The sequence below is a fragment of the Typopeltis vanoorti genome, chromosome 7 (genome assembly GCF_054136105.1).
Source record: "Typopeltis vanoorti isolate ZY-2024b chromosome 7, IOZ_Tvanoo_1.0, whole genome shotgun sequence".
NCBI lineage: Eukaryota > Metazoa > Arthropoda > Arachnida > Uropygi > Thelyphonidae > Typopeltis > Typopeltis vanoorti.
Window position 1 is genome coordinate 142,488,134 of NC_143555.1, and position 27,233 is coordinate 142,515,366.

At 36.3% G+C, this 27,233-nt stretch overlaps 1 protein-coding gene across 3 annotated transcripts in view; it reads left to right on the top strand.

The window, feature by feature from the left end:
* The window catches only part of LOC150105143 (protein CIP2A homolog), a 251,661-nt gene that overhangs the window by 100,676 nt on the left and 123,752 nt on the right, over positions 1-27,233 (top strand). For all 3 annotated transcript variants that reach the window (XM_090396177.1, XM_090396179.1, XM_090396178.1), the window contains exons 9-10: positions 4,336-4,414; positions 17,742-17,954. In XM_090396177.1, coding sequence (XP_090252303.1) covers positions 4,336-4,414; positions 17,742-17,954 — 292 coding nt within the window. The remainder of the gene's footprint in view (positions 1-4,335; positions 4,415-17,741; positions 17,955-27,233) is intronic.

Consider the following 27,233-nt stretch of genomic DNA (forward strand, 5'->3'; position numbering starts at 1 on the left):
CTATCATTAATTTTAATTGACATCCAGAAAAGAGGGAGAGACAATTGTTGCCATCTCATGGTTCTAACCTACATTATTTTTCATAGTTGAAATAACTTTGCAGCAGTGGAGGAGAATTGAAATAAAAACAGATCGAGATAGCAGATTGATATGAATATCTGGGACAGTTAATTCCAAGTAACCATCAATTCAGTTAAAAATATCATCTAAAATAGCAACAGGATGGAAAACTTGTAATTAATGTAGAGATATATTTAAATGAAATTGATCAAACCTTAAAAAAATTTATCACCCAAATTTTTATATATTATTACTATTATGTGACACCTCCAAGGAGTCCAAAGATTTATCAAGGAAGGGCACTGACTCTATAGCTTTTTGTCTCCCCATTTTCACAGACAATCACAAACATCCATGCCTGTGGTGGGATTCAAAGCCGCAGCCTTTTGGCTTGGAGAGTGGATATGCTAACGACTTGGCCAACCAGACTGGTAATCATTTACCTCCTTAACTGTTGTGTACTTCCATCAGTAAATCATGTAGTACTGAAACTCAGATTCTTACTAAAAGACAGTTGGAGAAACTGGTTACATGATGACATGAAAAGAACTATTTTTGGAATAATAATAACAGTTATATTAAAAAAAACTGATTAGCAGATGACACAAACAAAGGTGATAATGTTACAAGAATATTAAAAGATAATAAATTGTCATTAGAGGTCTAAAGGTCTTTTAGGGAAAAAAAGTTTAATGCTTGATCTCTTGGGTTTCAAGATTATGGAAAAAAATAAATTTAAAAAAATATACAAAAAAATAATGATAAAAAAAATTCTTTATTCTATCTATGGTACCAATGAACTAAAAGTAACTTTTCATGGATGGAAATTACATTTTTTTTTTTCCTTCAAAAAAAAAAAAAAAACATCATCATCAAATTCCTGACATGTAACCTCAAGGGGTGTACAGGATATGATAGTACTACATGAAAAATTTACATCATTACTAACTTCCTATCTACAATTTTCCTCCAAATCAGTCTATTACTTGTCAAGACTCCAATATTATCGTTATCAGATATTATGTTTCTATCGTTTAAGGCACATTGTACCGTATCAATCCACCTATATCTTGGTCTTCTTCTGGGTCGTTTTCATGCCAACCTGGCAGAGAACACTTGTTTTGCTAATCTTTCCTCGCCCATTCTCTTTAAGTGACCATACCACCTGAGATTAGCTCTGCTATTGAATTCCTGGGTGCCGACAATGTCATGTTCTTTCCTAATATCCTTGTTTTTGATATGATATTGCCATTGATGCCATCTGTTCACGCCTCTAATCTTTCTCAGGACTCTCATATCTGCAGTTTCTAGTCTTTGGTCAAGTGTTTTACTTCTGACCCAGCTCTCAGATCCATAAGTTAAAACTGTTTTGAACACTGTCTTGTATACAGCTAATTTAGTGTTCCGACTAATTTCCCTTTTATTCCATAGGAATTTATTCAATTGACTTCCTACCATACCAGCTTTGTTGATTCTGTTGTCTATTTCCATATTTAATTTACCATCTTCAGTAAAAATGCCTAAGTAGCTGAAACGTTTTACTTGTTCCACAGGTTCCCCGTTCACAACACAATTCACATTTTCAACAATTCTACCTATTTTCATTGTCTTTGTCTTGTTAATGCTGACCTTCATACCATATCTATTACAACAGTTATTCAATTTAGTCAGAGAATCTTGCAGACTTGTAGCGGATTTATTTAGAAGTATAACATTGTCTGCATAAAGCAAAGAGCTGAAATAAACATCTCCAATTCTGATATCATGTTTAACACCACTTTCCTTCACCTATATGTGATCCATATAGATAATGAATAACAGGGGGGGGATAATGTACATCCTTGTCTCATACCAGATTTAACATTAAACCACCTTCCTGTACTTCCTTCAATTCTAACTGCCGACTTACAACTCAAATACAGACTAAGTATTGCTTGATATAATGCCCCATTTACACCATATAACTGCAGCGTATTGAATAGCTTCTCTCTTGGCGCCTTGTCATATGCCTTTTCCAGATTGACAAAACTTAAATACAGATCTTTGTTATATTCCCATGCTTTCTCGACTATTTGTCGTAAAGTGAAGATCAGATCCTGACAGCTTCTGTTTGGCCTGAATCCAGCTTTTCTTCCACAATTCTTCTCAACCGTTTCTCAAGTATCATTGCATAGATCTTGCCAGGAACACTTAGTAGGGAAATACCTCTGTAATTCTCACATTCAGTTTTATTTCCCTTTTTATATATGGGTACTATTAGAGCTCTACTCCAATCCTCGAGAATTCATCCCTCTGTCCAGGCTTTCTGAACTATACAGTGCAGCCACTGTAAGACTTTTATACCACCATACTTCGGCATTTCTGGTCGAATATCATCTACTCCTGCTTCCTTTCCACATTTCAACCCTTTGATGGCTTTTTCTACTTCAAGTATGGATATGTATTCCTGATTGAGTGTTTTTTACTGTTGAGTGTTTTTTACCACTGTGCTATCACTGCTTGTTTCATTTAGCAATTTTTTCGAAGTAATTACTCCATACTTCAAGGATATCTTTTTCTTCAGTTTTCATATCACCTTTATCATCTCTAATTCCTTTAACAGCACTCTTTCCTCCATTTCTGAGCTTCTTCAACAACCTCCAGAATATCTTGCAACCATCTTGATATTTATTTTCTATGTTCTTACCAAAGTCTTCTCTTGACTTTTGTTTAGCTAGTTTTACACAGTGTTTAGATTTCTAACATTTGTCTCTGTATTCTCTAAGAGCACAACTGGACTTATTTGCCAGGAACTTTTGATATGCTTTCTTCTTTTCCTTCACTACCTCTAACTTCCTGTGTCCACCAGGGAGTTCTGATTTTTCTATCCCTGCAGACAATCTCACCACATGCCTCTCTGGCAGAATCAATCACTGTTTTCTTCAGAGCTTGCCACTGAATCTCCAAGGTTTGATTCTTGTTCTCAAATTCTTTCATTTTTTCTTGAATAATGTTTGTATATTTTAGTCTACAGTTCACATCTGAGAGCTGCTCAACTTTTATTCGTTTTAAAACTTTCTTACATGTTGTTCTTTTCAATATGAAATTCAATTTTATCCTGCTTAAGACTAAATGGTGATCACTTCCAATTTCAAATCCTCTGTACACTGCCGTGTCCTTCACCAGAGAGAAAACATCACCATCAACAATAACATAGTGAACGAGACTTTTCTTATTCCTTGCTTCTTCTCTCCATGTGAATTTGTGCACATTTTTTTTGTTGGAACATGGTGTTAGCAATAACCAGTCCATGTCCTGAGGAGAAATCCAACAAGTATTTGCCATTGTTATTAGCTTTGCTGTTTTCTCCAAATTTTCCCAAAATATTTTTGTATGTCTGACAATCATTTCCTACTCTGCTATTTGGATCTCCAACAAGGATGAACTTTTCCTTTTTCATTGTGTCAGTTGCTTTTTCTAAAGCATCAAGAAATTTCTCCTCTTCTACCTTAGGAGAACCTTCTGTGGGACCATAGACACAAGTAACTCTCATTGTCCTGTTCCCCATTCTGATATTTGCCCACATCACTCTACTTGAAATTGCCTGCCATTCAAGAAGATTAGTCTCGTATTTAGTTTTGAATACTATGGCTACCCCTTCTTCTCCTTGATTGTCATTGCCTGAATATAACATTTTGTATTTATTGCTCAGAAAGAGCTCACCAGGTTTGGGTTTTTTTGTTTCAGTCACCCCTATTATGTCGATCTGGTGCTTATCTAATTCCTCAGCTAGCTCCATTTCTTTGCCATTCAGGCTTATGTTGACAGTACCGATCTTCAATTCTGGTGATATTGAATTGGGGTGTGCTTTCAGATTTGTTCCAGTAGCTGACTTTTTGCTGTTCGTCCTGGTTCCCTGGTGAAAACAACTGGGCCTTGTTTAACTGGGTGATTGGACATTAGGTCAGAAGCCCTGATTGATTCTCTGCAAAAACAATTCTGTTGTAATTCTATGTGCTTTGCATTAAATTAAAAATATAGTTTTTTTTTTTTTTTTTTTTTTTTGCATTAAATAGAAAGAAATAAACAAAAAAAAAATTGAGAGAAATAATCTAGCTATATTAAAATAGGAATTATTTATGAGATTAATGGAACTGAACTATTGGTTTAAGATTTACAATAACAATATGAATTGTGTTTATTTTGTTAGTTAGTGTGCCTTATTATTTGGAAGTTTGAAATTTTTTTAATCCTTATTTAGCATCAAATACTTTCTGTAATGCATTTTTGTCCTAGGTACAAACTTCTGTCTGCTTCACTTCATAAACTAATGGATACATGGCCTGAAAATGATTGTTCAGAGAGCTCAGCACTGGTAAGTTACAAAACTGTGTAGTATACATTGTTTTAGTTTTCAAGAACCAAAAATACAAATTATATAGATATTTTAAAATAACATTTGAACTTAGATACAAAAAAATAAATAGGAAAACATGGAAATAAAAACACCTATAAAATAATGAGAGGGGAAAAGCCTTGACAGCTCTGAATGAAAATTATTCATACAGATTGCCACTCTTATTATTATATAAATCAGAGTAGGGATTTCCAAGCTAAAAATTTGTATTGAAGTGTGTGTTCTACTGCTCTTCAGTAGCCAAAGCAGTTCCCTAGTAAAATCATGAAATAATTAAAGCATTTGTTCTTGGGTAATGTTCCAGATTTAAATCAACTGTAATTAATTGGATCTCAGTTTTTGAATTAAAGAAAAGACAAGTGAATGCTTGTTCATCATATCACCACAATACTTCTGACAGCTTTTCTGCTGTAATGTTTGTAACCTCTAGTAAACTTGGAAAGCGCTTGTAAGGAACCCCCCCCCCTCTTGTGTGTGTGTGTGTGTTCTGTCCTGAAGTGGAATGATTTGAACCTGAAAGCAGTGATTAGAAACTGAAACTGTTTTGTTATGGATATTGGTCATTGATCCTGTATATACATTCTCAGCAGCTTCTTAATATTTAGAATGGTTAAAAGGTGCTGCACATATATGGTCTTATTATTTATAAGTTATGCAGAATAATTATCACCACTGTAATGTTTACAACAATTTATTTATTCATCAGTTTTTCTTCTGACAAAGCTTATTTATTTTTTACTTATTTTATTCATAGAGAATTGGTCTCATTTTTAAAGTCTTATAAACGAGGAAATGTTTTACATTTTCTTTCAAGTATTTTAATAATTTGTAAATCTCAAATATATTATCACTTGATTACTTATTTAGGTGGAAACAAAAGATGACTCAGATTTGTGACGGTATGATTCAAACTTGCAACCCATTGCAAAGTGAAAAACTGTCTGTTGAGGGCTTCTAGACTAGCTAAAACTGTTTAGTAGCTTTAGCCTGTAGAATGTTGTTCCTAGTATAAACTACTATAAACTAATGGTATATAACAGAAAATTTATTGATCACGTACCACAGAAATTTATTTGATCATGACAGGTCGAAAAGGTTAATTTACTATTAATTCACAGTATAATAATTGCACTATTGCTTTTATGGTTTAATTAACACAATAGATAAGAGGTAAAAATCCTTGATTACCAGTGTTTCTCTTCCAGTTTGCTGAGGCATTCTCAAAATAATCAGAGCTAATGACTCATAGTAAGTGGAGATGAAATACTGGTAATAAAATAGTTACTTTTTTTACTTATTGTCTTGTGTTGTGATAGGCCATTATTATTATTATACAGATATCTCCATGGAGTCAGAAGATTCTTGCAAGACCCTTGCAGTCAAATCTATGTCCCACAGAACCTTGCACATTCACTTCATTAATATCTGTAGCCTCAACTCCAACCTTAATAGTGTCCACTACCATCTTCATTCTGCCAAGCCCCACCTACTCTTTAGCAGAAACTCAAATCTCACCACCCCCCAGCACTATTCATCTCAACCTTCCAAACTATACACTGTTTAACTCCTTTTGACTCAAGGGTGGCGTCAGTGCATATATCCACTCTGGCATACTTTGCCAGAGAGCACCTAACTTAGAATCGCCCAACTTTGACCTTCTTTGGTTGAAAATATCCTTCCCCCACTCAGCCAGATTCATCTGCTGTCTCTATCACTCTCCTAATGCCACCAATCACTCTGAGCTTTTTAATTTCCTCTCCTTAAAAATTGATTTTCTTCAATCCCACTCTCCTAACCATGAAATCCTCCTCCTCTTAGGAGATTTTAATGTCCATAACACCAACTGGATTTCCTCCTCCAGTTGTACAGATCTTGCAGGCAGAGATGCTGAAACATTTGCCATCACTAATGACCTTACGCAAATTGTTCACATGCCAACCAGAATACCAGATTTCCCGAACCACTCCCCAAATATCTTAGATCTCTTCCTTACCAATGACCCTTCCAAATATGCAATGAATGTAGTTAGTCCCCCCCCCCCTCCCTCTGGGTAATTCTGACTACAATCTAGTGCTCATCTCCTCCCCCATGCAACAACGTTTACACAGCCACTCCCACACAAGAGTAATTTAGCATTATAACAGTGGCAAGTGGGACAGCCTCCAAGACTACTATGTTTCATTCCATGGTTGGACTATTGCTTCCAACCATGCAAGGCCTTGCAATCCAAACATATGCATCGAACTTTTCACCAAAGTAATCCTCACTGGCATAGAAACATGCATTCCCACACTTCTCTGAGCTGCCATCCCATAACTATACTCTGGTTATTCAGAAGACGTGCCAAGACTGTACAAATCAAGCATACCACAACTGGCTTAAATCAAGAACTCATCCTCCTTCAATGCTTATATCAAAGCCCGAAATAGATGCAAGAAAACTATCAATGCTTCCAAAACAGAATTTGAATGGGCAAAAAGCAGGAAACTTGCAATCTGCCCAAATGGCAGCCGTGCCTTTTGGTTTCTTGCAAAAGCAATTGGTCATAACTTTTGCCCAACACTATTCCAATCCCTATCATACCCAGATGGCTCTATTGTATCATCACTCACAGAAAAAAACTAATCTCTTGGCTTTACACTCTGCCTCCAATGCATGTATAACTCACAATGGCAAATGCCCCCCAGTCATTCCAACTGCCCAACATACAATGCCCCCTATATTCTTTTTCCAGAAAGAGATCAGAAACCTATTGTCTAAATTAGACATAAAAAAGTCTCCTGGCCCTGATAGCATTCCTCCAATTGTCCTGAAGATCTGTGCACCAGAACTGACTCCTATCCTATGCTGCTTGTACATACTCTCTTACTCCACTGATATCTATCTCAAAGCCTGGAAATTGGCCTATATTCAATCCATTCCTAAGAAGGGTGACAAATCACTGCATTTAACTACCTCCCTCTCTCTCACCTCAGTCCTATCTAAAGTGATGGAGAAAACCATCAGTTCTCAACTCCTACACCTACCTTGAAGGCACCCAGCTATTTTGTGACCACCAGTACAGATTCTGTCGCTGACAATCACAGGAGATCCACTCTCATATATCACCCATCTCTGAACAAATGCCATGGAGAAATTTGGCAAATCTCAAGTGGTTGCACTTGATATTTCTAAAGCTTTTGACTGGGTTTGGCACAAAGGCTTACTAAGCAAACGCCTATCATTTGGACTGTCTCAGGACTTCTGCAGTTGGATTGCTATCTTTCTGTCTGGATGCACTCTGTGTGTGATGGTAGATAGTTCCTTATCCTTTCACCATCCAACTAATGCTGGGGTTCCACAAGGTTCTGTATATCAATGACCTACTTCAGTTGACCTCCAATGCAATACACAGTTTTGCAGATGACAGCACATTGTACTCCTCCCTTTCATTTAACAAACCTTACTCTACACAACTCACTTAACACAAAAAAGAACAATTTTTCCACAGTAGTATTTTTGATAACACTCAAATTTTCAGACAAGATGAGAGTTCTCCTCTTGGAATTACCCTGACATCAGGCCTTTCCTGGCATAAACACATCACAATCTTTGCATCCTCAGCTTCCAAAAAACTAGGATTTCTGTTGCACTCAAGACATTACTTCACCTCTAAACAGCTGTTAACCTTATACAAATCACAAATCTGCCCAGCTATCAAATACTGCTCTCACATTTGGAGTATATACAATATACGTATATACTTCCTCCTAAAAGCTCCCTTAAAATGTTTGACTCAATACAGAGAAGAGCCATTAGATTGATAAAAGATCGATCTCTTACTAACTTACTCCCCTCACTTTCACAAAGACATTTGGTCTTTGCAGTTTGTGTATTCTATAAATATTTCCATGGCAAATGTTCATCTAAAATAGCATCAATAATTCCCTCACTTAGTACTAAGCCTGTTGGAACACATACAGCTGCTGCCCAACATCCTTTCACAGTACACCTTCAAACCCACAGAACAAGTTTCTTCTCTTCCTCCTTCATCCCTGCTACTGATGTACTGTGATGAGCAGTCTTCCCCCTGATATATTTCCCAAGGAATACAATATACACACATTTTAAATCAAATGTAAACAAGTTTTCCATTCCCAACCCACTACCCAAATACAGTACTGACATACTATAGGTTAATCAACCAACCTCTTGTGTATGGGCCCACTATATTAAAAAAAAAAAAAAAAAAAAAAAAAAAAACAGCATGGGAGAGCCATTTATTCACACACAATAACTAATGAAGCACCCACAACCACCTATGGCAACCCATTTACCACCCTCCAAACAAACAAAAAAAAAACACCTAATTCCACCCTTGCTAACCACACTCTCACAAAACTTCCACTGGTGATCCCCTTGTTCTCTCCCTTCTTGCCATGTACTGAAAAACGTCTTCAGTGTCAATCCTATAAGACTCCTTTAATAACTTAAATGCTTCTATTATGTGTAATCTTTTTTGCCTATCAGCTAATTTTTGAAGCCTACAGACCATCAATCTGTTCTCATAGGGAGCATTCCACACACCTTCCACAATCTTTGTCACTCACCTCTGGATCCTCTCCACAACTTCATCCATACAGAATCCAGGAGTTTAGGTTTGTGTGCAGTAGCCCAGATGTGGCCTTATTAAAGCTTTATATAGGAGGAAAATTACCTTCACCATATGTCCTCTAAACTTCATCCCTGGCCTCATCATTTTCTTGCAGTTCATTTCCATCAATATAGTACACAGCTTCTGATCTCTTCCCAGAGTGCATCACCTTACACTTGGCCACATTTAAGTCTTCCTGCAGGATGTCTGCATTCATCTTTATTTACCATTGTTCTTCTCAGTTTAGCATCATCAGCAAACAACTGAATCCTGTTCTGTCAGTTGTTTTATGGTAGTCGATCTCCTGACACTTAACAGAACAGGATTATGGATGTAGTATGGATGAAGAAGTTGTGGAGAGGATCCAGAGGTGAGTGACAAAGATTGTGGAAGGTGTGTGGAATGCTCCCTATGAGAACAGATTGATGGTCTGTAGGCTTCAAAAATTAGCTGATAGGCAAAAAAGATTACACATAATAATTTCCTATATCATTGATATACAAATTAAACAACAGAGCACCAAGTATTGAGCCCTGTGGTACACTACTGATCACATGCCTTCTCCTGGACTCAGCTCCTCTATAAACCACTCGTTGATATCTCTCCATTAGCCATCCTCTAATCCAAATCACCAGATTCATATTCATCCCCATTTACTCCAATTTATGCAATAGAGTTCTATGTGGAATCTTGTCAAATGCTTTTGAAAAGTCTAGCAATATCACTGAGTAGCCGAGCCTCCGTAGCTCCGTCGGTATAGACAAAGCCTTTTGGTTGGAATACCAGAGGGTTTTTCACCCGGAAACTCAGGTTTTTCGTCCCTCAGAACAGGCAAACCAGCCCGCTAACACACGCAATTTACAGTCATAAAATACGTAATTAATCCCTCACTAGGAGGGCTCAACCTGTCCCAAGGGTTGATTGAGGAACTGGGGGAACCAAATACAAAAAAAATAAAGTAAACTGAGTAGCCTCCCTTATCCAACTCCATTGTCACTTTATCATAAAAAAAAGTAAGCAAATTACTAAGGCAAGACCTACCTTTCACAAAACCATGTTGTCCTTTATAAAGTATCATATTCCTATCCACTTTACCCAGTCCTGAATTTCATCCTTCTCCATCCTGAGGGGTTGATTGGCCTATAATTTGCTACTTCTGTCTTAGAGCTTCCTTTATGAAATAGGACTATTTTGTCCTCTTTTCACTCCATTGGCACCTTCTCACTACTGAGGCTTAAATTAAACAGCTTGGTCAGAGGAGTTAATAATACCCTTGCACATTCTTGTAATACATGAGCTGATATGCCATCTAATCCCATGGCTGTGTTTGTATTGAGATTCTACAATATTTTAAGCACCTCCATTTCTTCAACCTCTATTCTCCTATCAGTCAATATCACATCTGACATTGCTATGCCACCACCACCTGGATTGTACACTCCTGCAAAATGCTCAGTATTTCAGCTGTTTGGTTTGGTTCTGTTACCTCCCCACGATCAGCACTTTTTAAAGTCATCCTTCCACAGTCATTGCTCCTTTTACTTGCCACACACTCCTTAAGGTTTCTTTTGGCCTCATCTGGTTTTCTCTCATTAGCTTTGGTCTTCCTTACCATACCAGTCACCCTTCTGGTCTGTTCCTTTTACTGCTCACAGGCATGCTGATCACCTCTACAACTTTTTCTTTGTATGCAACTCTGCTTAATGAAGCCATTCATCTAACTCCTACCTGATTTATCCTTCTGACTACTCCAAGTATACATTCAGATACTGCTTTCTTCAAACACCCCTTGACCACTTCCCAAGGCACAGCAGCATCTCTCTCGTCTTAATTCTTATGCCATGCTCTGTTGAAAGCTGTCTCCTCAGCTTGTCATAATCACCTGTTTTGCATTTCCACATATATCCCTTCTTAATAGGAAATTCTGTATGGCTGGCAATCTCCCAGGTCAGGACTACGTGATCACCTTCGCCAAGCAGAGGCAACATAGCTAGATTGGTTAGTGATCAGATTACATGTTGTCTCAGGTAATTATCTCTCAGCAGCTATATAAATTCCATTTCCTTCCCTGCCCATGACCATTCCTCCTCCCAGTCTATGTCCCTATTAGTTGAAATTCTCTATAATACTATATAACCTGTACTCAGCATGCTAATTTGTGAATGCATGTGATCTACATTCTCCTGTAGATCACATGCACTCCTGGATTAATTATAGCAGCAGCCAGTTACATATTTAGTCCTGTTGGCCTCGATCTCACATCAGATAGCTTCAAAGGAACTGCCCTCTGAATCCATATTCCCATGATGTTCATTTTACACAAATTATAGACTCTACAACTGTGTTATAAATAATTATTTTAATTTCCTGAAGTTTCGACCTTCGTATTAAGGTCATCATCTGGAGTATACACATATATACAGAGACAATGATTTTATCAACGGTTAATCTACTGGCCTGACCTCTACTGAAAATTTTAAAAAATTACAATAAATAAATGAAATGAAATAAATTAACTACATCAAAGTTATGTTCTATTCAGGACAACATCAGAGAAACATTCTTTCATATAGATAGTTTTGTTACAGTAAAATGATGTCCTAATTTAACATGACAATTGTTATAATAGATTTAGGATCCTGAATTACGTATGGTCCTATTTATAATTATAATTAACTCTTAGGGAGAAAGGTTAAGCGGGTAGAATATGTGCCTTCCACATGTTTGGGATTTTTAGACCGTCATTATTGTTAAGATTAGGGTGATTGATAAGAATTTCACAGGCCTTAAATTTACATTCATACAATGTTTTGGTGTGATGTAAACAACATGTACTTTTTGAGTCAATTCTATGTAAAGTGTTTAGGGCATGATTAGAAAGACCAGCTTGACCATAGTTATTATATTTAATGTTTAAGGGGCGATGGACTGCATTTGAGTGGTTATAGGTGTGAGTCGCTTGGAGAGACTGCTGCTGGAAGGTGGAGAAGTGAATAGATAGAATGAATCAGATTGAGAGGGGAGTGATGTGGAAGAGCAGGAGAGATTGAAGAGGTGGATATGAATGGGGAAGTGAGTGGTATGAGTATAGAGAATGGGTGTGCAAGAGGAGCAGGGAAACAGGGAGGCTCAGACAGGGGTACACAACATGAGAAAGGTTGATGCTCCAGATGTAGGCAGGAAAGGAATGGGATGACCAGGGATCAAGCGGAAACAGTTGGAATTGAAAAGGGTTCTAAAATGAAGCAGAAAGGGAAATGGCCCCGGTCTAGCATAGAGAGATCACATCGAGTGAGTGGTATCAGTGGAACTAGCTGTAGATCCAGAAATGAGCTGTTGTGTTTGTATACAAATGCTAGAAGTATAAGAAACAAGACAGATAAAATGGTTGCACTAATTGCGTCTGTTCACCAAAAGATTGTTGGAATAAGTGAGACATGGTTGGCAGAGGATGACATCCTGACGGGAATAGAGATGGAAGGGTACGATGTGTTTCGTTAGGGTAGAAGTGGTAAAAAGGGAGGGTGCTATTGATAATAGAGAAAGGGTTATGTCCATACAAAGTAGAGATGCAAGATGGAAATAGTACCAGTGGTTTTGAGGCAGTATGGTTGTGAGATAGAGGTGAATGGAATCAAATACTTGGTGGGATGTTGTTATAGACCAGGTAATGTGGATTGTGGTGATAGTGAAATGTATAGTCAAATTAGCCAAGCAAATAAGAAAAGGGTGATCATTATGGGTGATTTTAATTATGGCAATATAGACTGGAATGATGAGATAGCAACTGGAAGTAAAGAAAATGAGTTTCTTGAGTTTTTGAGGGATAACTACCTCAGCCAGTATGTAACAGATGGCACACGGGGATTAAGGGTCTTGTATTTGGTCATCTCATCAGAGGATGTAATTATAAATGAGGTGTCAAATCATCCACCAATTGGTGAGAGTGACCATGAGGTGATTACCTGGGTGGTTTCCTGCAGTGTGAGGACCCATGTGAGAAAAGGGTATATGTGGAACTACAGGGGGGTGATTATGAAGAGCTCAGGAGACAGCTTGCGGGTGTAGTGTGGAATGAGGAGTTAGCTAGAAAAGAGATCATTGCAGCTTGGGGGATTTTCAAAAACTATCTAGTAGATGCAATGTCTAAATGTATTCCAAGGGTGAGAAGGTTAAATAAGGTTGGTGTGAGATGGATGAATAAAGAGATTAAGCATGCGATACAGAGAAAAAGGGCATTGTGGAGGCAGCATAAGAGAAGTGGAAATAACCAATTCCATCAGGTCTACAAAGACCAGGCAAGGAGGGGTGACTTGGTTGGTGAGAGTAGCTAAAGAGAGGTATGAACAGCAGTTAGCTAATGAAGCCAAAACGAATCCTAGGGAGTTCTTTCGATATTTAGCCAGCAAAAGAAAGAATGATTATGGAAGGATGACATTGATTGGAGAAAATGGTATAAAGACCATTTTCAGCTGTTGCAGAATGTGTGGTGGAGATACTTAATGAGCAGTTCATAAAGATCTTTCAATCTTGTGAATGTGACTTCATGGAGAGATTGAGAGCAGTTGATGATGGGGAGGAGAGACTGACTGTAAGTGAGCAAGAGGCGTTTGGGGAGTTGAGTAAACTAGATGTATATAAGGCTGTGGGACCTGATAATATATCACTGCGTATTCTGAAGTAATGTGCCAGGGAGTAACACCTGCCTTGACATATTTTTTTAATACGAGTCTTGCACTTGGTCAAGTTCCTAAGGAGTGGAAGGAGGGCAAGATTGTGTACATTCATAAAGGAGGTGATTGAACTCAAGCATCAAAGTATAGGCCTATCTGTGTGTCAGGTGTTATGGCTAAGTTGTTGGAGAAACTTGTGAGAACTAGGATTCAGAGTTGGGTTGACAACAATGGTATAATCTTTGATGGACAGCATGGATTTGCTAAAAGTAGGTCATGTTTTAGTAATCTACTTACTTATTACAATAAAGTGACTGCTTCCTTGGACAGAGAAGAAGGATACACAGTAATATACTTGGATTTTGCAAAGGCTTTTGATAGACTTTTGATTACCTCATGATAAATTGATAGTCAAACTAGAGCAAATGGGGTTGGATATTAGATTAGTGCATTGGATTGGAGACTGGCTACCTGATAGGTATCAACAAGTTGTGTATGGGTGCGATATCCAGGAAAAGGAAAGTCACTAGTGGAGTGCCTCAGGGGTCTGCTTTAGGGCCATTACTGTTTAACTTGTATATATTAATGATATTGGCAAAGATTTGGATGGAGATATTCAGTTGTTTGCAGATGATGCAAAGTTGGGACGAACCATAAAGAGTGAAGATGTTGTGGCCTTACAAGAAGACTTGAATAAATTGAGTGATTGGGCACGGAAATGGGGATGTGAATTCAATGTTGCAAAATATAAAGTTTTAAAATTTGGAAAACAAAGATGGGATGCAGAATTTATACTTGGTGAGAATATATTGTTGGAGGTAGAGGAAATAAGAGATCTGGGGGTGATAATGGATAAGGATCTAAAATTGTGAAGACAACACAAAGGCTTCTGGGAATGATACAGAGAACACTGATATGTGTTCTCTGTATGTTCATTGTTTGATTAGGCCACACATGGACTGTTGTGCCCAGATTTGGTCACCGGGTTTTCAGAAGGATGAAGAGATGTTGGAAAGGGTCCAAAGGCGACTGACTAAAGTAGTTTCTGACCTCTGGAATGTCGAGTATGAGGAAAGATTGAGAAGATGTAATTTGCAGATTCTGGTGGACAGGAGGAAGAGGAGAGATATGATAGAGACCTACAAGTTATTAAGGGGTGTTATATGATCAATGGTGGGAGTGAGAGGCAGGTTGTTTTCTTGCAGAGTTGTGAATGATTGGAATGCCTTGCCTGAGAGTGTGTTGTCTGCAAGGAGTTTGAGTGTGTTTAAGACACGGTATGATGAGATGTGTGTGTGATAAAAGTACCTCCCAGATGAGTCTTTGACTCAATGAGGTCTTGGGGTAATAATAATAATAATGTGTTATTTATGTTCCTTTTTATCTGATAGGAATTGTGCATCCTTTCTCCCGTAAGGGCAAATTTGCCCTATATAGGAGAAACAGTCTTAAATCTCATAGTTTATGAATACTGTGTCTTACCTGTTTGCACCCTTGTACAGGTGACTTACTATGGCAGACATCAGGAATGACAAGAATACTTAAATTAAGGGGATACTGAATCCCACATAGTTTTAAAACCGAATAAGAAACTCAAAGATTGGAATCAGAGAGTTTCTTGCCGAATATAGTATAGTAAACTATAAAGTATCGGCGGACACTAGCGTTAGCCAATGCAAGTGATCCTAGTACATAGTACATTACTGGGCAACTCGTTGCAAAGGTGGAGGAAGAAGTTCAGATCGCTCTTCTTAGGTATTTTCCATAATGTAAAAACACATTTCCTAGGAAATGTATGCTGTTATTACATTATGGAGGGAGGTCACTACCCAGACCGGTTTCAGCCTTTTTTGAGGCTTCATCAGTGAGCAGCTAGACCTAATACCAAAGTGTATAGCGAAAAGAACTTATGTACTATATTCGGCAAGAAACTCTCTGATTCCAATCTTTGAGTTTCTTATTCGGTTTTAAAACTATGTGGGATTCAATATCCCCTTAATTTAAGTAATGTTTTCATTGCCGAAATGAAGCTTATTAGCTCTTTATACTTTAGTAACTTAATGGTTGCACCCGTTTGGAAAACTCGTTCGCAAAGTACATAAGTTCTTTTCGCTATACACTTTGGTATTAGGTCTAGCTGCTCACTGATGAAGCCTCAAAAAAGGCTGAAACCGGTCTGGGTAGTGACCTCCCTCCATAATGTAATAACAGCATACATTTCCTAGGAAATGTGTTTTTACATTATGGAAAATACCTAAGAATAGCGATCTGAACTTCTTCCTCCACCTTTGCAACGAGTTGCCCAGTAATGTACTATGTACTAGGATCACTTGCATTGGCTAACGCTAGTGTCCGCCGATACTTTATAGTTTACTATACTATATTCGGCAAGAAACTCTCTGATTCCAATCTTTGAGTTTCTTATTCGGTTTTAAAACTATGTGGGATTCAATATCCCCTTAATTTAAGTAATGTTTTCATTGCCAAAATGAAGCTTATTAGCTCTTTATACTTTAATGACAAGAATAGTTTGTTATAGTGAATTTATTTTAGCATAGCATCATACTTATGGAATTTTGGTCTTAACTTTTTAGTAGTTTGTTATAGTGATGTTTATTGTTATGAGTCAACTGTATAAATTTCAAAAACTGGATCCATTTGGAAATGATGCCTTAAAAGATAATTTATATTCAAATTTTTATTGTCTTTACATGCAAAATGCTATGGATTTCTTCTAAATAATCTCGCTCTTTTGCTAACTGCACAACAGTTAACAATAACTGATAGTGCATAACAATGTAGCTCATGCCTGATGTTAGCTTTTACAACAAACTTGCTCTTGTATAATGAACTGAAAACACATTAGAAGAAACTTTAAAAAACTTACCTATCATTTCTAGGTAAGTAATTTCCTTCGGGTGTCAAATATCAGTGTGTTGGCCATAAATGTTTGCTTGTTTCTATGCTGTAGTGCTGCCCACTCAAGTGATGCATGGTTATCTTTTCTTCATTCAAAACCCAGGTGATAAAGAAACAGATCATCACATCACTTTTATGATATAGTGCTATATCTGTAGAGACATCTCAGTAAACTTCTCAGAATGAGAAAATTAACTTCTAATACTCTAATGCAGTGTCGGCAACCTTTTTAATATGAAGGGCGCAATACTGCGGTGCAATGACGTTCACGGGTGCTGCGTTGACGACTCCTGATTTAAATAATTAACCTTAAAATTACAGTTGACATGAATGGTTTTGAAATGTCTTTCTATATTACTTTTTTTAGAAAGAGCCACACTATTATTGCATAATAAACAAATACAAATACAAAAATATGCTGCAAAAAGCAAGGTAGATAAAATGTTAAAATTTGAAATCTCATTTTTCTTAAAAATAACTAATCATAGAATTTCTAAGCCTGAAATGACAGAAAAAATGCCTGTGTCATGAGCCCGCCGTACTTTTCAAATTTTATATTGCACTCTTCATACCTCTGCAAGATGTGCTTTACATTTATGAAAAATACTAAGGAAAGAGGTCTGGAGCTTGCTCCACCTTTACTATAAGTTGCCCATAAGGCACGACTTGCATTCGCCGAAACTTTAGTTTCTACATATTCGGCACGAAACTCTTGTTGTTTCTATATTTGGCTATGAAATAATGTTGGATTCGATATTCACTTAATTTGTACCATCATTTATTATATTTGCAGTGTTTTTTCTTTGTTTTCTTGCATTTTAGCACATACTAGTAATGAATGTATCTCTCAGATATACAGCGATCTATGCTGCAAAATTACTGCTGCAAGCTCCAAAGCAGTTTACAATAATTTCTCTAAGGGTACACTAAAAATTCACTGCGGGCGCTGCATTGCTGACCTCTGCTCTAATGTATTAACAATTTGAATACTTTAATCATATGTAATTTTTTTTATTTTATTGAACTCAAATTTTAACTTGGCTATTCTAATTTCTTCTAGACATTGAAACTGTTACTAACATTTCTTGAATATCCTGAAGTTAAGCCAATAATACATTCGTTTGTTATGGCATCCCTTACCACAGACATATCTAATAGTTCACCAAAGAAGAGTGACATGCTGGCACTTTTGTTTCATTGGGCAAGTCAGAGTGTGAGTGTTTTTGGAGAGACACCAATTTTGGCACTTCAGTTATTAAAACACTTTATTCAGGTAGGTGCAGAAATTTGAATTTTTTGATAATTTTAATAACTAATAACATGCAAACTTTGTTACCTTCTGTTTACAGGTGCTTGGTCAAAGCTGTATAACTGAGAAGAGACCTCCACATAACCTTTAAAGGAATGCAGAGAACCGACCAGGGCTTCTAACCTAATGTCCAATTGTCACCTTCTCGTGGTGCACCCTTTTGGGTATCTATCTGAATACTGAACGAACGAAGACGGGCTGGTAATTTGGGATTTAGCCGACCAAATTGTATTCTTATTGGCTTAAACCAATATACAAAATTATGGTACAACACGACAAAATTTCATGCCGGCTGGGGTGTTGCTAAGTTAAACAAGGCCCTCGTTTTCACCAGGTAACCAGGGCGAACAGCGAAAAGTCAGCTACTCGAACAAATCTGAAAGCACACCCCAACTCACATCACCAGAGTTAAAGATCGGTACTATCAACATACGAAGCCTGAATGGTAAAGAAATGGCGCTAACTGAAGAATTAGATAAATACCAGATCGATATAATAGGGGTGACTGAAACAAAACAGACAAAAAATGGTGAGATCTTTCTGAGCAATAAATACAAAATGTTATATTCAGGCAATGACAATCAAGGAAAAGGAGGAGGAGTAATAGTATTCAACACAAAATACAAGGCTAATCTTCTTGAATGGCAGGCAGTCTCAAGTAGAGTGATGTGAGCTAATATCAGAATGGTGAATTGGACAATGAGACTTAATTGCACCTATGGTCCCACAGAAGGTACCACCAAGGTAGAAGTGGAGGAATTTTTTGATGCTTTAGAAAAAGCAACTGATACAATGAAAATGGAAAAGTTGGGGATCTAAATAGCAGAGTAGGAAATGATTGTCAGACATACAAAAATATTTTGGGAAAATTTGGAGAAAAGAGCAAAGCTAATAATAATGGCAAATACCTGTTGGATTTCTGCTCAGAACATGGACTGGTTATTACTAACACCATGTTCCAACATAAAAATGTGCACAAATTCACATGGAGAGAAGAAGCAAGGAATAAGAAAAGTCTCATTCACTATGTTATTGTTGATAGTGATGTTTCTCCCTGGGCAGGACACAAGAGTGTACAGAGGATTTGAAATTGGAAGTGATCACTATTTAGTCTTGAGCAGGATAAAATTGAATTTCATATTGAAAAGAATAACATGTAAGAAAGTTTTAAAGCAAATAAAAGTTGAGCAGCTCTCAGATGTGAACAGTAGACTGAAATAAACAAAGATTATTGAAGAAAAATGAGTTTGAAAACAGGAACTAAACCTTGGAGATTCAGTGGCAAGCTTGAAGAAAACCCTGATTGATTCAGCCAGAAAGGCATGTGGTGAGGTTGTCTGCAAGGATAGAAAAATCAGAACTCCATGGTGGACACAAGAAGTTAAAGAGGCAGTGAAAGAAAAGAAGGAAGCATATCAAAAGTTCCTGGCAAATAAGTCAGCTTATGCTCTTAGAGAATAGAGAGGCAAATGTAAGAAAGCTAAACACTGTGTAAAACTAGCTAAACAAAAGTCATGGGAAAACTTTGGCAAGAACATAGAAAATAAATATCAAGAAGGTGGTAAGATATTCTGGAGGTTGTTGAAAAAAAAAAGCTTAGAAATGGAGGAAAGAGTGCTGTAAAAGATGATAATGGTGACCTGAAAACAGGAGAAAAAGATATCCTTGGAGTATGGAGTAATTACTTCGAAAAATTGCTAAATGAAACAAGCAGTGATAGCACAGTGGTAAAAAACACTCAACAGACATTAAGTCAGGAATAGATATCCATACTTGAAGAAGAAAAAGCCATCAAAGGGTTGAAATGTGGAAGGCAGCAGGAGTAGATGATATTCGACCAGAAATGTTGAAGTATGCTGGTGTAAAAGTCTTACAGAGGCTACACTGCATAGTTCAGAAAGCCTGGACAGAGGGACAAATTCCCGATGATTGGAGTAGAGCTCTAATAGTACCTACGTATAAAAAGGGAAATAAAACTGAATGCGAGAATTACATAGGTATTTCTCTACTGAGTGTTCCTGGCAAGATCTATGCAAGTATACTTGAGAAACGGTTGAGAAGAATTGTGGAAGAAAAGCTTGGTGAATAACAAGCTGGATTCAGGCCAAATAGAGGCTGTCAGGATCATATCTTCACTTTACGACAAATAGTTGAGAAAGCATGTGAATATAACAAAGATCTGTATTTAAGTTTTGTCTATCTGGAAAAGGCATATGAGAAGATGCCAAGAGAGAGAGAAGATATTCAATACGCTACAGTTATATGGTGTCATTGAGTCATTATATCAAGCAATACGTAGTCTTTATTTGAAATGTTAGTCAGCAGTTAGAATTGAAGATAGTACAGGAAGATGGTTTAATGTTAAATCTGGTGTGAGACAAGGATGTACATTATCCCCTCTGCTATTCATTATCTATATGGATCACATTATGAAGGAAAGTGGTATTAAACATGATATTAGAATTGGAGATGTTAATGTCAGCTCCTTGCTTTATGTGGACGATGTCATACGTCTAAATAAATACAGCATTGCGAGATTCCCTGACTAAATTGAATAACTGTTGTAATAGATATGGTATGAAGGTTCATCATTAAAAAGACAAATCAATGAAAATAGGTAGAATTGTTGAAAATGTCAACTGTGTTGTGAACGGGGAACCTGTGGAACAAGTAAAACATTTCAACTACTTAGGCACGATTTTTACTGAAGATGGTAAATTAAATATGGAAATAGACAACAGAATCAACAAAGCTGGTATGGTAGGAAGTCAGTTGAATAAATTCATATGGAATAAGAGAGAAATTAGTTGGATCACTAAATTAGCTGTAGACAAGACAGTGTTCAAACCGGTTTTAACTTATGGGTCTGAGAGCTGGTTCAGAAGTAAAACACTTGACCAAAGACTGGAGACTGCAGATATGAGAGTCTGAGAAAGATTAGAGGCGTGAACAGATGGCATCAATGGCAATATCATATTACAAACGAGGATATTAAGAAAGAACTTGACATTGTCAGCATCCAGGAATGCATTAGCAGAGCTAATCTTAGTTGGTACTTAAACAGAATGGGCGAGGAAAGATTAGCAAAACAAGTGTTCTCTACCAGGTTAGCAGGAAAACAACTTAGAGGAACACCAAGCTATAGTGGATTGATACAATACAAGGTGCTTTAGACGATAGAAATATAAGATCTGATAATGTTGGAGTCTTGACAAGTAACAGACTGATTTGGAGGAAAATTGTAGATAGGAAGTTAGTAATGATGTAAATTTTTCATGTAGTACTATCATATCTTGTACATGGCAGGAATTTGATATTGATGATGAACATGACTAGATTTCAGTCTTTACTTAAATTTTATCTTTACCTTTGCTTTTTGTTCTAGCTATTTGGAAATAAAAAGTTTTTGTAATATAAACTACTATAATGCTGGGCAACACACTAAATATCCTTCCATTATTAAGTAACTCTTAATAATGGGATATGCTGGGAAAAGGTGTGAAAATATGGAAGAATAATGCAAAAATATATTTTTTTTTGTGTGTATATATATGTGTGTGTGTGGTATTTACATATATATATATATTTTTTTTTTTGTGTGTGTGTGTGTGTTTTTCCTGCCCCTATTAAAAAAAAAAATAAATAAAAAAAAATAAAAAAAAAAGGTTAGGTTCATAACACTAATATTATTTAAGTATTTCTGATTTCTTTCATATATATTTATTTACTTTAAAACAAAATCTAGTTTCCTAATACTTTTAAAATCTCATGTTTTATATTCACTTATTGAGTCTCATAAATAAGATGAGAAATGTAATACAAACGAAACATTGTTTAATTAAAATAACTATACAAATATAATTCTTTATATAAAATTTATAAAAAAAAAAAATTCATAAAAAAAAAGATACACTTTCTCTCACACCAATTTAATTTCAGGAATAAAAAAAATTTGTGACAACCAAGCAAAGAAATAGATTCTTTTGCTAATCCTATCCAGAATTTAATAGTTTTGGCATTCTAATACAATCACTTCCCAAATGAGAGTCATTGTAACTTTTCTGGTAACTTGTAACCAGAAAATTTACCTTGTTTCAGAAAATTATCTATGAAAAGGAAAAACTTAAACTGTTGCCTTTTACAGTTCTCTATACAATCCTTTCTATCTCCAGGACTCACTTTTGTAAGTATGGAAGTGGCAAAGCCAAAGTACCTGATGCTGGACCATGCCTTATTTCGTGTAATATGTATCTGCTATATTATCAGTAGACTGGTCCCTACTCTTCTTTGTTTCTTTCTTTGCACTTGCTTCCCCCCCCCCCCCCCAATATTTCCTATTTTGCTTTTTTTCATCTCTTGCAGCTTGTTTAGCCTTACCTAGTGGGCTAACCAAACACCGAAGACTACAATGGCAAACCACTTTTGTATATATTTTTTTGCCAAGAAATCTTATAAACAGAGGCTTAAGTTATTTTGATATAATGCTGGAAGATGGGACACCCAGGTTGGAAGGCACTGATATGGCTACTGAGCAGAGAGGAACTTCCAATGCAGTTAACAAGGATGATGAAGCTGGATCAAAGCCTTCTGGAAGTTCAAATTTTTTTGGAGTTGAACTTCCAGAAGAGGAAGTTCAGAAGAAGATGCTTCTGCTTTATTGATTTACATAAAATAGGAACATGGAATGTAAGAAGTATGTATGATGAAGAAAGAAATTAGAACTCAAGTTAAGATGTTAGGAATCAGTGAACTGAGATGGACAGGAACGGGGCACTTTGATACTGATAATTTCATGAAGTATTACTCTGGACATGAAAACCTTCGAAGAAATGGAGTAGCATTCATATTTAGAAGAGAATATAGAAAATACGTTCTGGGTTACAACCCTGTGTCTGATAGAATCATTCTAATCAGAATAAAGGCATACCCAGTGAATGTTATACTCATACAGGTGTATGCACCCACTACAGATTCAATTGAAGATGAGTAGAAGAATTTTACAGCAGCTTGAAACAAGTAGTATACAGCACTGATAAAACAGATATTCTTTTGATATTAGGTGATTAGGATGCAATAATGGGTGAAAAAGAAGAACAAGACATCACTAGAAAATTTGGTTTCAGGAGAAAGGAAGTTGGAGTTTTGTCTGAGAATAGTTGCTTTATTGCAAACACTTGCTTCCAACAACTTATAAGAATATTACTAAGATAATAAGCTGAAAGGCTATTTTACCGGCGAACATGTTAATAGAAAGGGAGATAGTAAATCCCTTTGTTTTTATAGCCGGGTACAAAACTCGAATTGAAATCCATAGAGTTTCATGCCGAAAAAACTATCGGCAGGCCAAATTGTAAATGATCACTTGGGTAGTACAACACCAGGGCAACTCCATGCAAAGGTGGAGCAAGCTCCTTCACTAACTTTAATCTTCTTCTCTTCCGTCTAAGACGGGTTGAGTCTTCTCTTGAGCAGGATCTTCCAGTCTTCTCTATTCCTTGCTGTTCGAAAAAGTTCCTTATATGTTCTTCATCCTGAGATGTTCTTTATTAATTTCAGCCAGGTAATTCTTGGTCTTCCAGGTCTTCTTTTTTCAGTTGGAAAAGTATTGATTAGGACGTTAGGAAGTCTTTCTGCATCCATGCATACAGTGTGTCCAAACCATCTCAGTTGTTGTTTTCTAATTTTTTCTATTGTCTTTTTATACAATAGTTCTTGTCTGACTATGATGTTTGTTTTCTTTTCTATCCAACTTGTTCTATTTATTTTTCTTAAGCATTTCATTTCAAATGCCAGCAGTTTTTTCTCCTCTCTTTTTTGAACTGTCCATGCTTCTGCTCCATAGATGACTGTTGGTATAATTATTGCTTCATATAATTTAGATATCTTGTTTGTTTTTCCAGATTTTCTGTAATTTTCCCATGGTGGTCCATCCTATCCCTATTCTGTGTTTGATTGTTTTGAGTTCATCTATTGTTTCTGTTAGTTTTGATCCAAGGTATATGAAGTTGTTTACTTGTTCTATTTGTTCTCTGTTTAGGGTGGCTGATAGTTTTTAGATGGTAGTTTTGTTCCTCCCTATTTTCATCACTTTTGTCTTTTGTATATTTATTGTCATGTCATATGTTTTACAGGTTTCGTTTAGCTTGTTGATCAGCTTTTGTAGTTCATTTGGAGTTCTTGCAAGAAGGACGAGATCATCTGCATATTTGATATTATTTATGTTTAAACCATTGACATTGATTCCAGGCTCATTGTCTATTGCTTTCTTAACAACTTCTTCTAGATATATGTTGAATAGGCATGGAGATAATGGGCATCCTTGCATTACTCCTTTTTGTGGATCTCTATGGGTTCTGTTGTGAGTGTGTCCTTTTTAATTATTGCATTTGTCTTAGATTAATATTTTATCCGAAACTGTATTATATATTTGTCTATTGCTTTTTCTAGTAGAATTTTAAGAAGGATTTCTCTTTAATATTCTCTCATAATGTAAAACCCAGCTCCTAAGAGATGTATATATATATTGTTTTACATTATGAGAAGAGGTCACTACCCAGACCGGTTTCAACCTTTTTTGAGGTCTCATCAGCGAGTAGGTAGACCTGGAATAACAAGGTTTTTAAGTGAACACGAACTTACATACCTCTCCTATCGAATTGCCAAAGTGGTGTGCTCCTATATTTATTGTTAATTACTAAGATAATAAGCCGAAAGTTTATTTACTTGGGCCTGCCGATAGTTTTTTTGGCATGAAACTCTATGGATTTCGATCCAAGTTTCATACCGGGCTATAAAAACATAAAGGGATTTACTATCCCCCTTTCTATTAACATGTTCGCTGGTAAAATAGCCTTTCGGCTTATTATTTTAGTAATTAACAATAAATATAGGAGTACACCACTTCGGCAATTCGATAGTAGAGGTATGTAAGTTCGTGTTCACTTAAAAACCTTGATATTCCAGGTCTACCTACTCACTGATGAGACCTCAAAAAAGGTTGAAACCAGTCGGGGTAGTGACCTCTTCTCATAATGTAAAACAATATGTATACATCTCTTAGGAGCTGGGTTTTACATTATGAGAGAATATTAAAGTTAGTGATGGAGCTTGCTCCACCTTTGCATGGAGTAAATGATCAGGCCCAAATGTAAATGATCACTTGGGTAGTACAACACCAGGGCAATCATTTACACTTGGGCCTGCCGATAGTTTTTTCGGCATGAAACTCTATGGATTTTGATCCGAGTTTTGTACCCGGCTATAAAAACATAAAGGGATTTACTATCCCCCTTTCTATTATAAGAATATTGTACACATGGACTTCACCTAATGAAGAATACAGAAATCAGATAGATTATATTGTTGCCATCAGAAGATATAGGAGTGCTATCCAAGTAGCAAAAACGCTACCTTTTTGCTACTTGGATAGCACTTTTTGATAGCTGAAGTTAAATTGAAATTAAGGGATAAGAAGAAACAAAGGGATAGTATCAGAATTTAAATTTGAAGTTGGAAAGAAATTCAAAAGCTTGGAGAAGATATGAAGAGAATTAGAAGAAATGTGGGAAGAAACAAAATATACAGTCGTAGAAGCAGCAAAGAAGACTTAATAAAGCAACAAGAAAGAAAGATTGTAAATGGTTGTCAGAAGAATCTATTCAAATAGCAGAAGAAAGAAGAAAAATGAAACTTCAGAGAAACAAATAAAGGGTTAGACAACTGAGTGCAGATTCCCAAAAAAAAGGCTAGGAAAGATGAGGAAAAAACATCTAAACAAAAGGTGCAAGGAAATTGAAGAAAGTAATATTATGGGTAGAACAAGAAATCTGTTTAGAAAAATAAATGATGTTACAGAGAAGTTTATCCCTAGATTGGGAGTTGTAAAAAGTAATTCGGATAAATGTCTGATGGAAGAAGAAGCAGATGAAGTGAAAAAAAGAGGAAAATATATAGAGGATTTGTACAAGAAAAATAATATTGAAGCAGAATTTGAAAAGAGAGAATTTGTTTAGGAACCCATGATAATGAAAAGTGAAGTGATCAGCAATTGGAAAAACTCCTGTAGCTGATGGTTTGTCAGTGGAATTATTGAGAGCAACTGGGAATGAAGTAATGAATATATTGACTGATATATGTCAATAGGTTTGGAGGAAAATATACTGGCCTAGAGATTGGAAAACATCAGTATTGGTCCCAGTTCCAAAAAAAAATCAAATCCCAGAGATTGTGAGAATTATAGAGCCATCGCTTTAATTTCGCATGCAAGTAAAGTTATGCTGAATGTGATCTAACAGAAGTTGGAGCCATATGTGAATAGAGAAATGCCACAAGAATAGGCAGCCTTTTATGGAAAGAACAAGAGAATTTCAGAAGGAAGTATTCTTCTGTTTTATTGATTATAAGAAAGCTTTTGATTGCGTGGATCATAACAGACTGTGGATTGTAATGAGATCAATGAGAATACTTAAACATCTAATTCTCTTGATAAGAGAGCTGTATGACAACCAAGAAGCTTCAATAAAAAGTCTTTGGAGAAACAGACAGTGTTTGAGTGGAAAAAGGGGGGGGGGAAGGGTTGTATACTACTGTCACCCTACCTTTTTTTTTTTTTTTTTTTTTTTTTAATATTTATAGTGAATATATTATGAGAATAACTGATTTAGAGAAAGACCCAGCTGAAATTAAGATTGGTGGCAGAAAAATAATTTAAGATATGCAAGTGATACAACCCTCATATCAGAAACTAAGAAAGATCTGGAGTGGTTGATTCCGTTGGTTAAGATGGAAAGTAACAAAGCCAGACTTAATTTAAACATCAGCAAAATAAAAGTGATAGCTTCTGGCAATTTAAATGAATTTATTTATAATCGAGGGAGATGAAATAGCAATCATTGAAAGTTATGATTTACTGTGGTACAGAATCATAAATGTGAAGGTGAAATTAAAAGGATAGTCGTGGGGGAAAAAGCAATGTTAAACCTGACGAAAATCATGAAAGATAGAGGTGTGAGTAAGGCCACGAAAGTTAGAATTGTCAAAGCGGTGGTATTTCCATTCATAATGTATGGATGTGAAAGCTGGATTATCAAGAAGAAAGACAGAAAGCGAATTGATTCATTTGAATTATGGGTGTGGAGGAGACTTAAGAATCCCATGGACTACATGATTGACCAATAAGGTTTTAGAGAATATGAAGACAGAATGCTCCTTGGAGGCAATGATTGCTAAACAGAAGTTGATGTA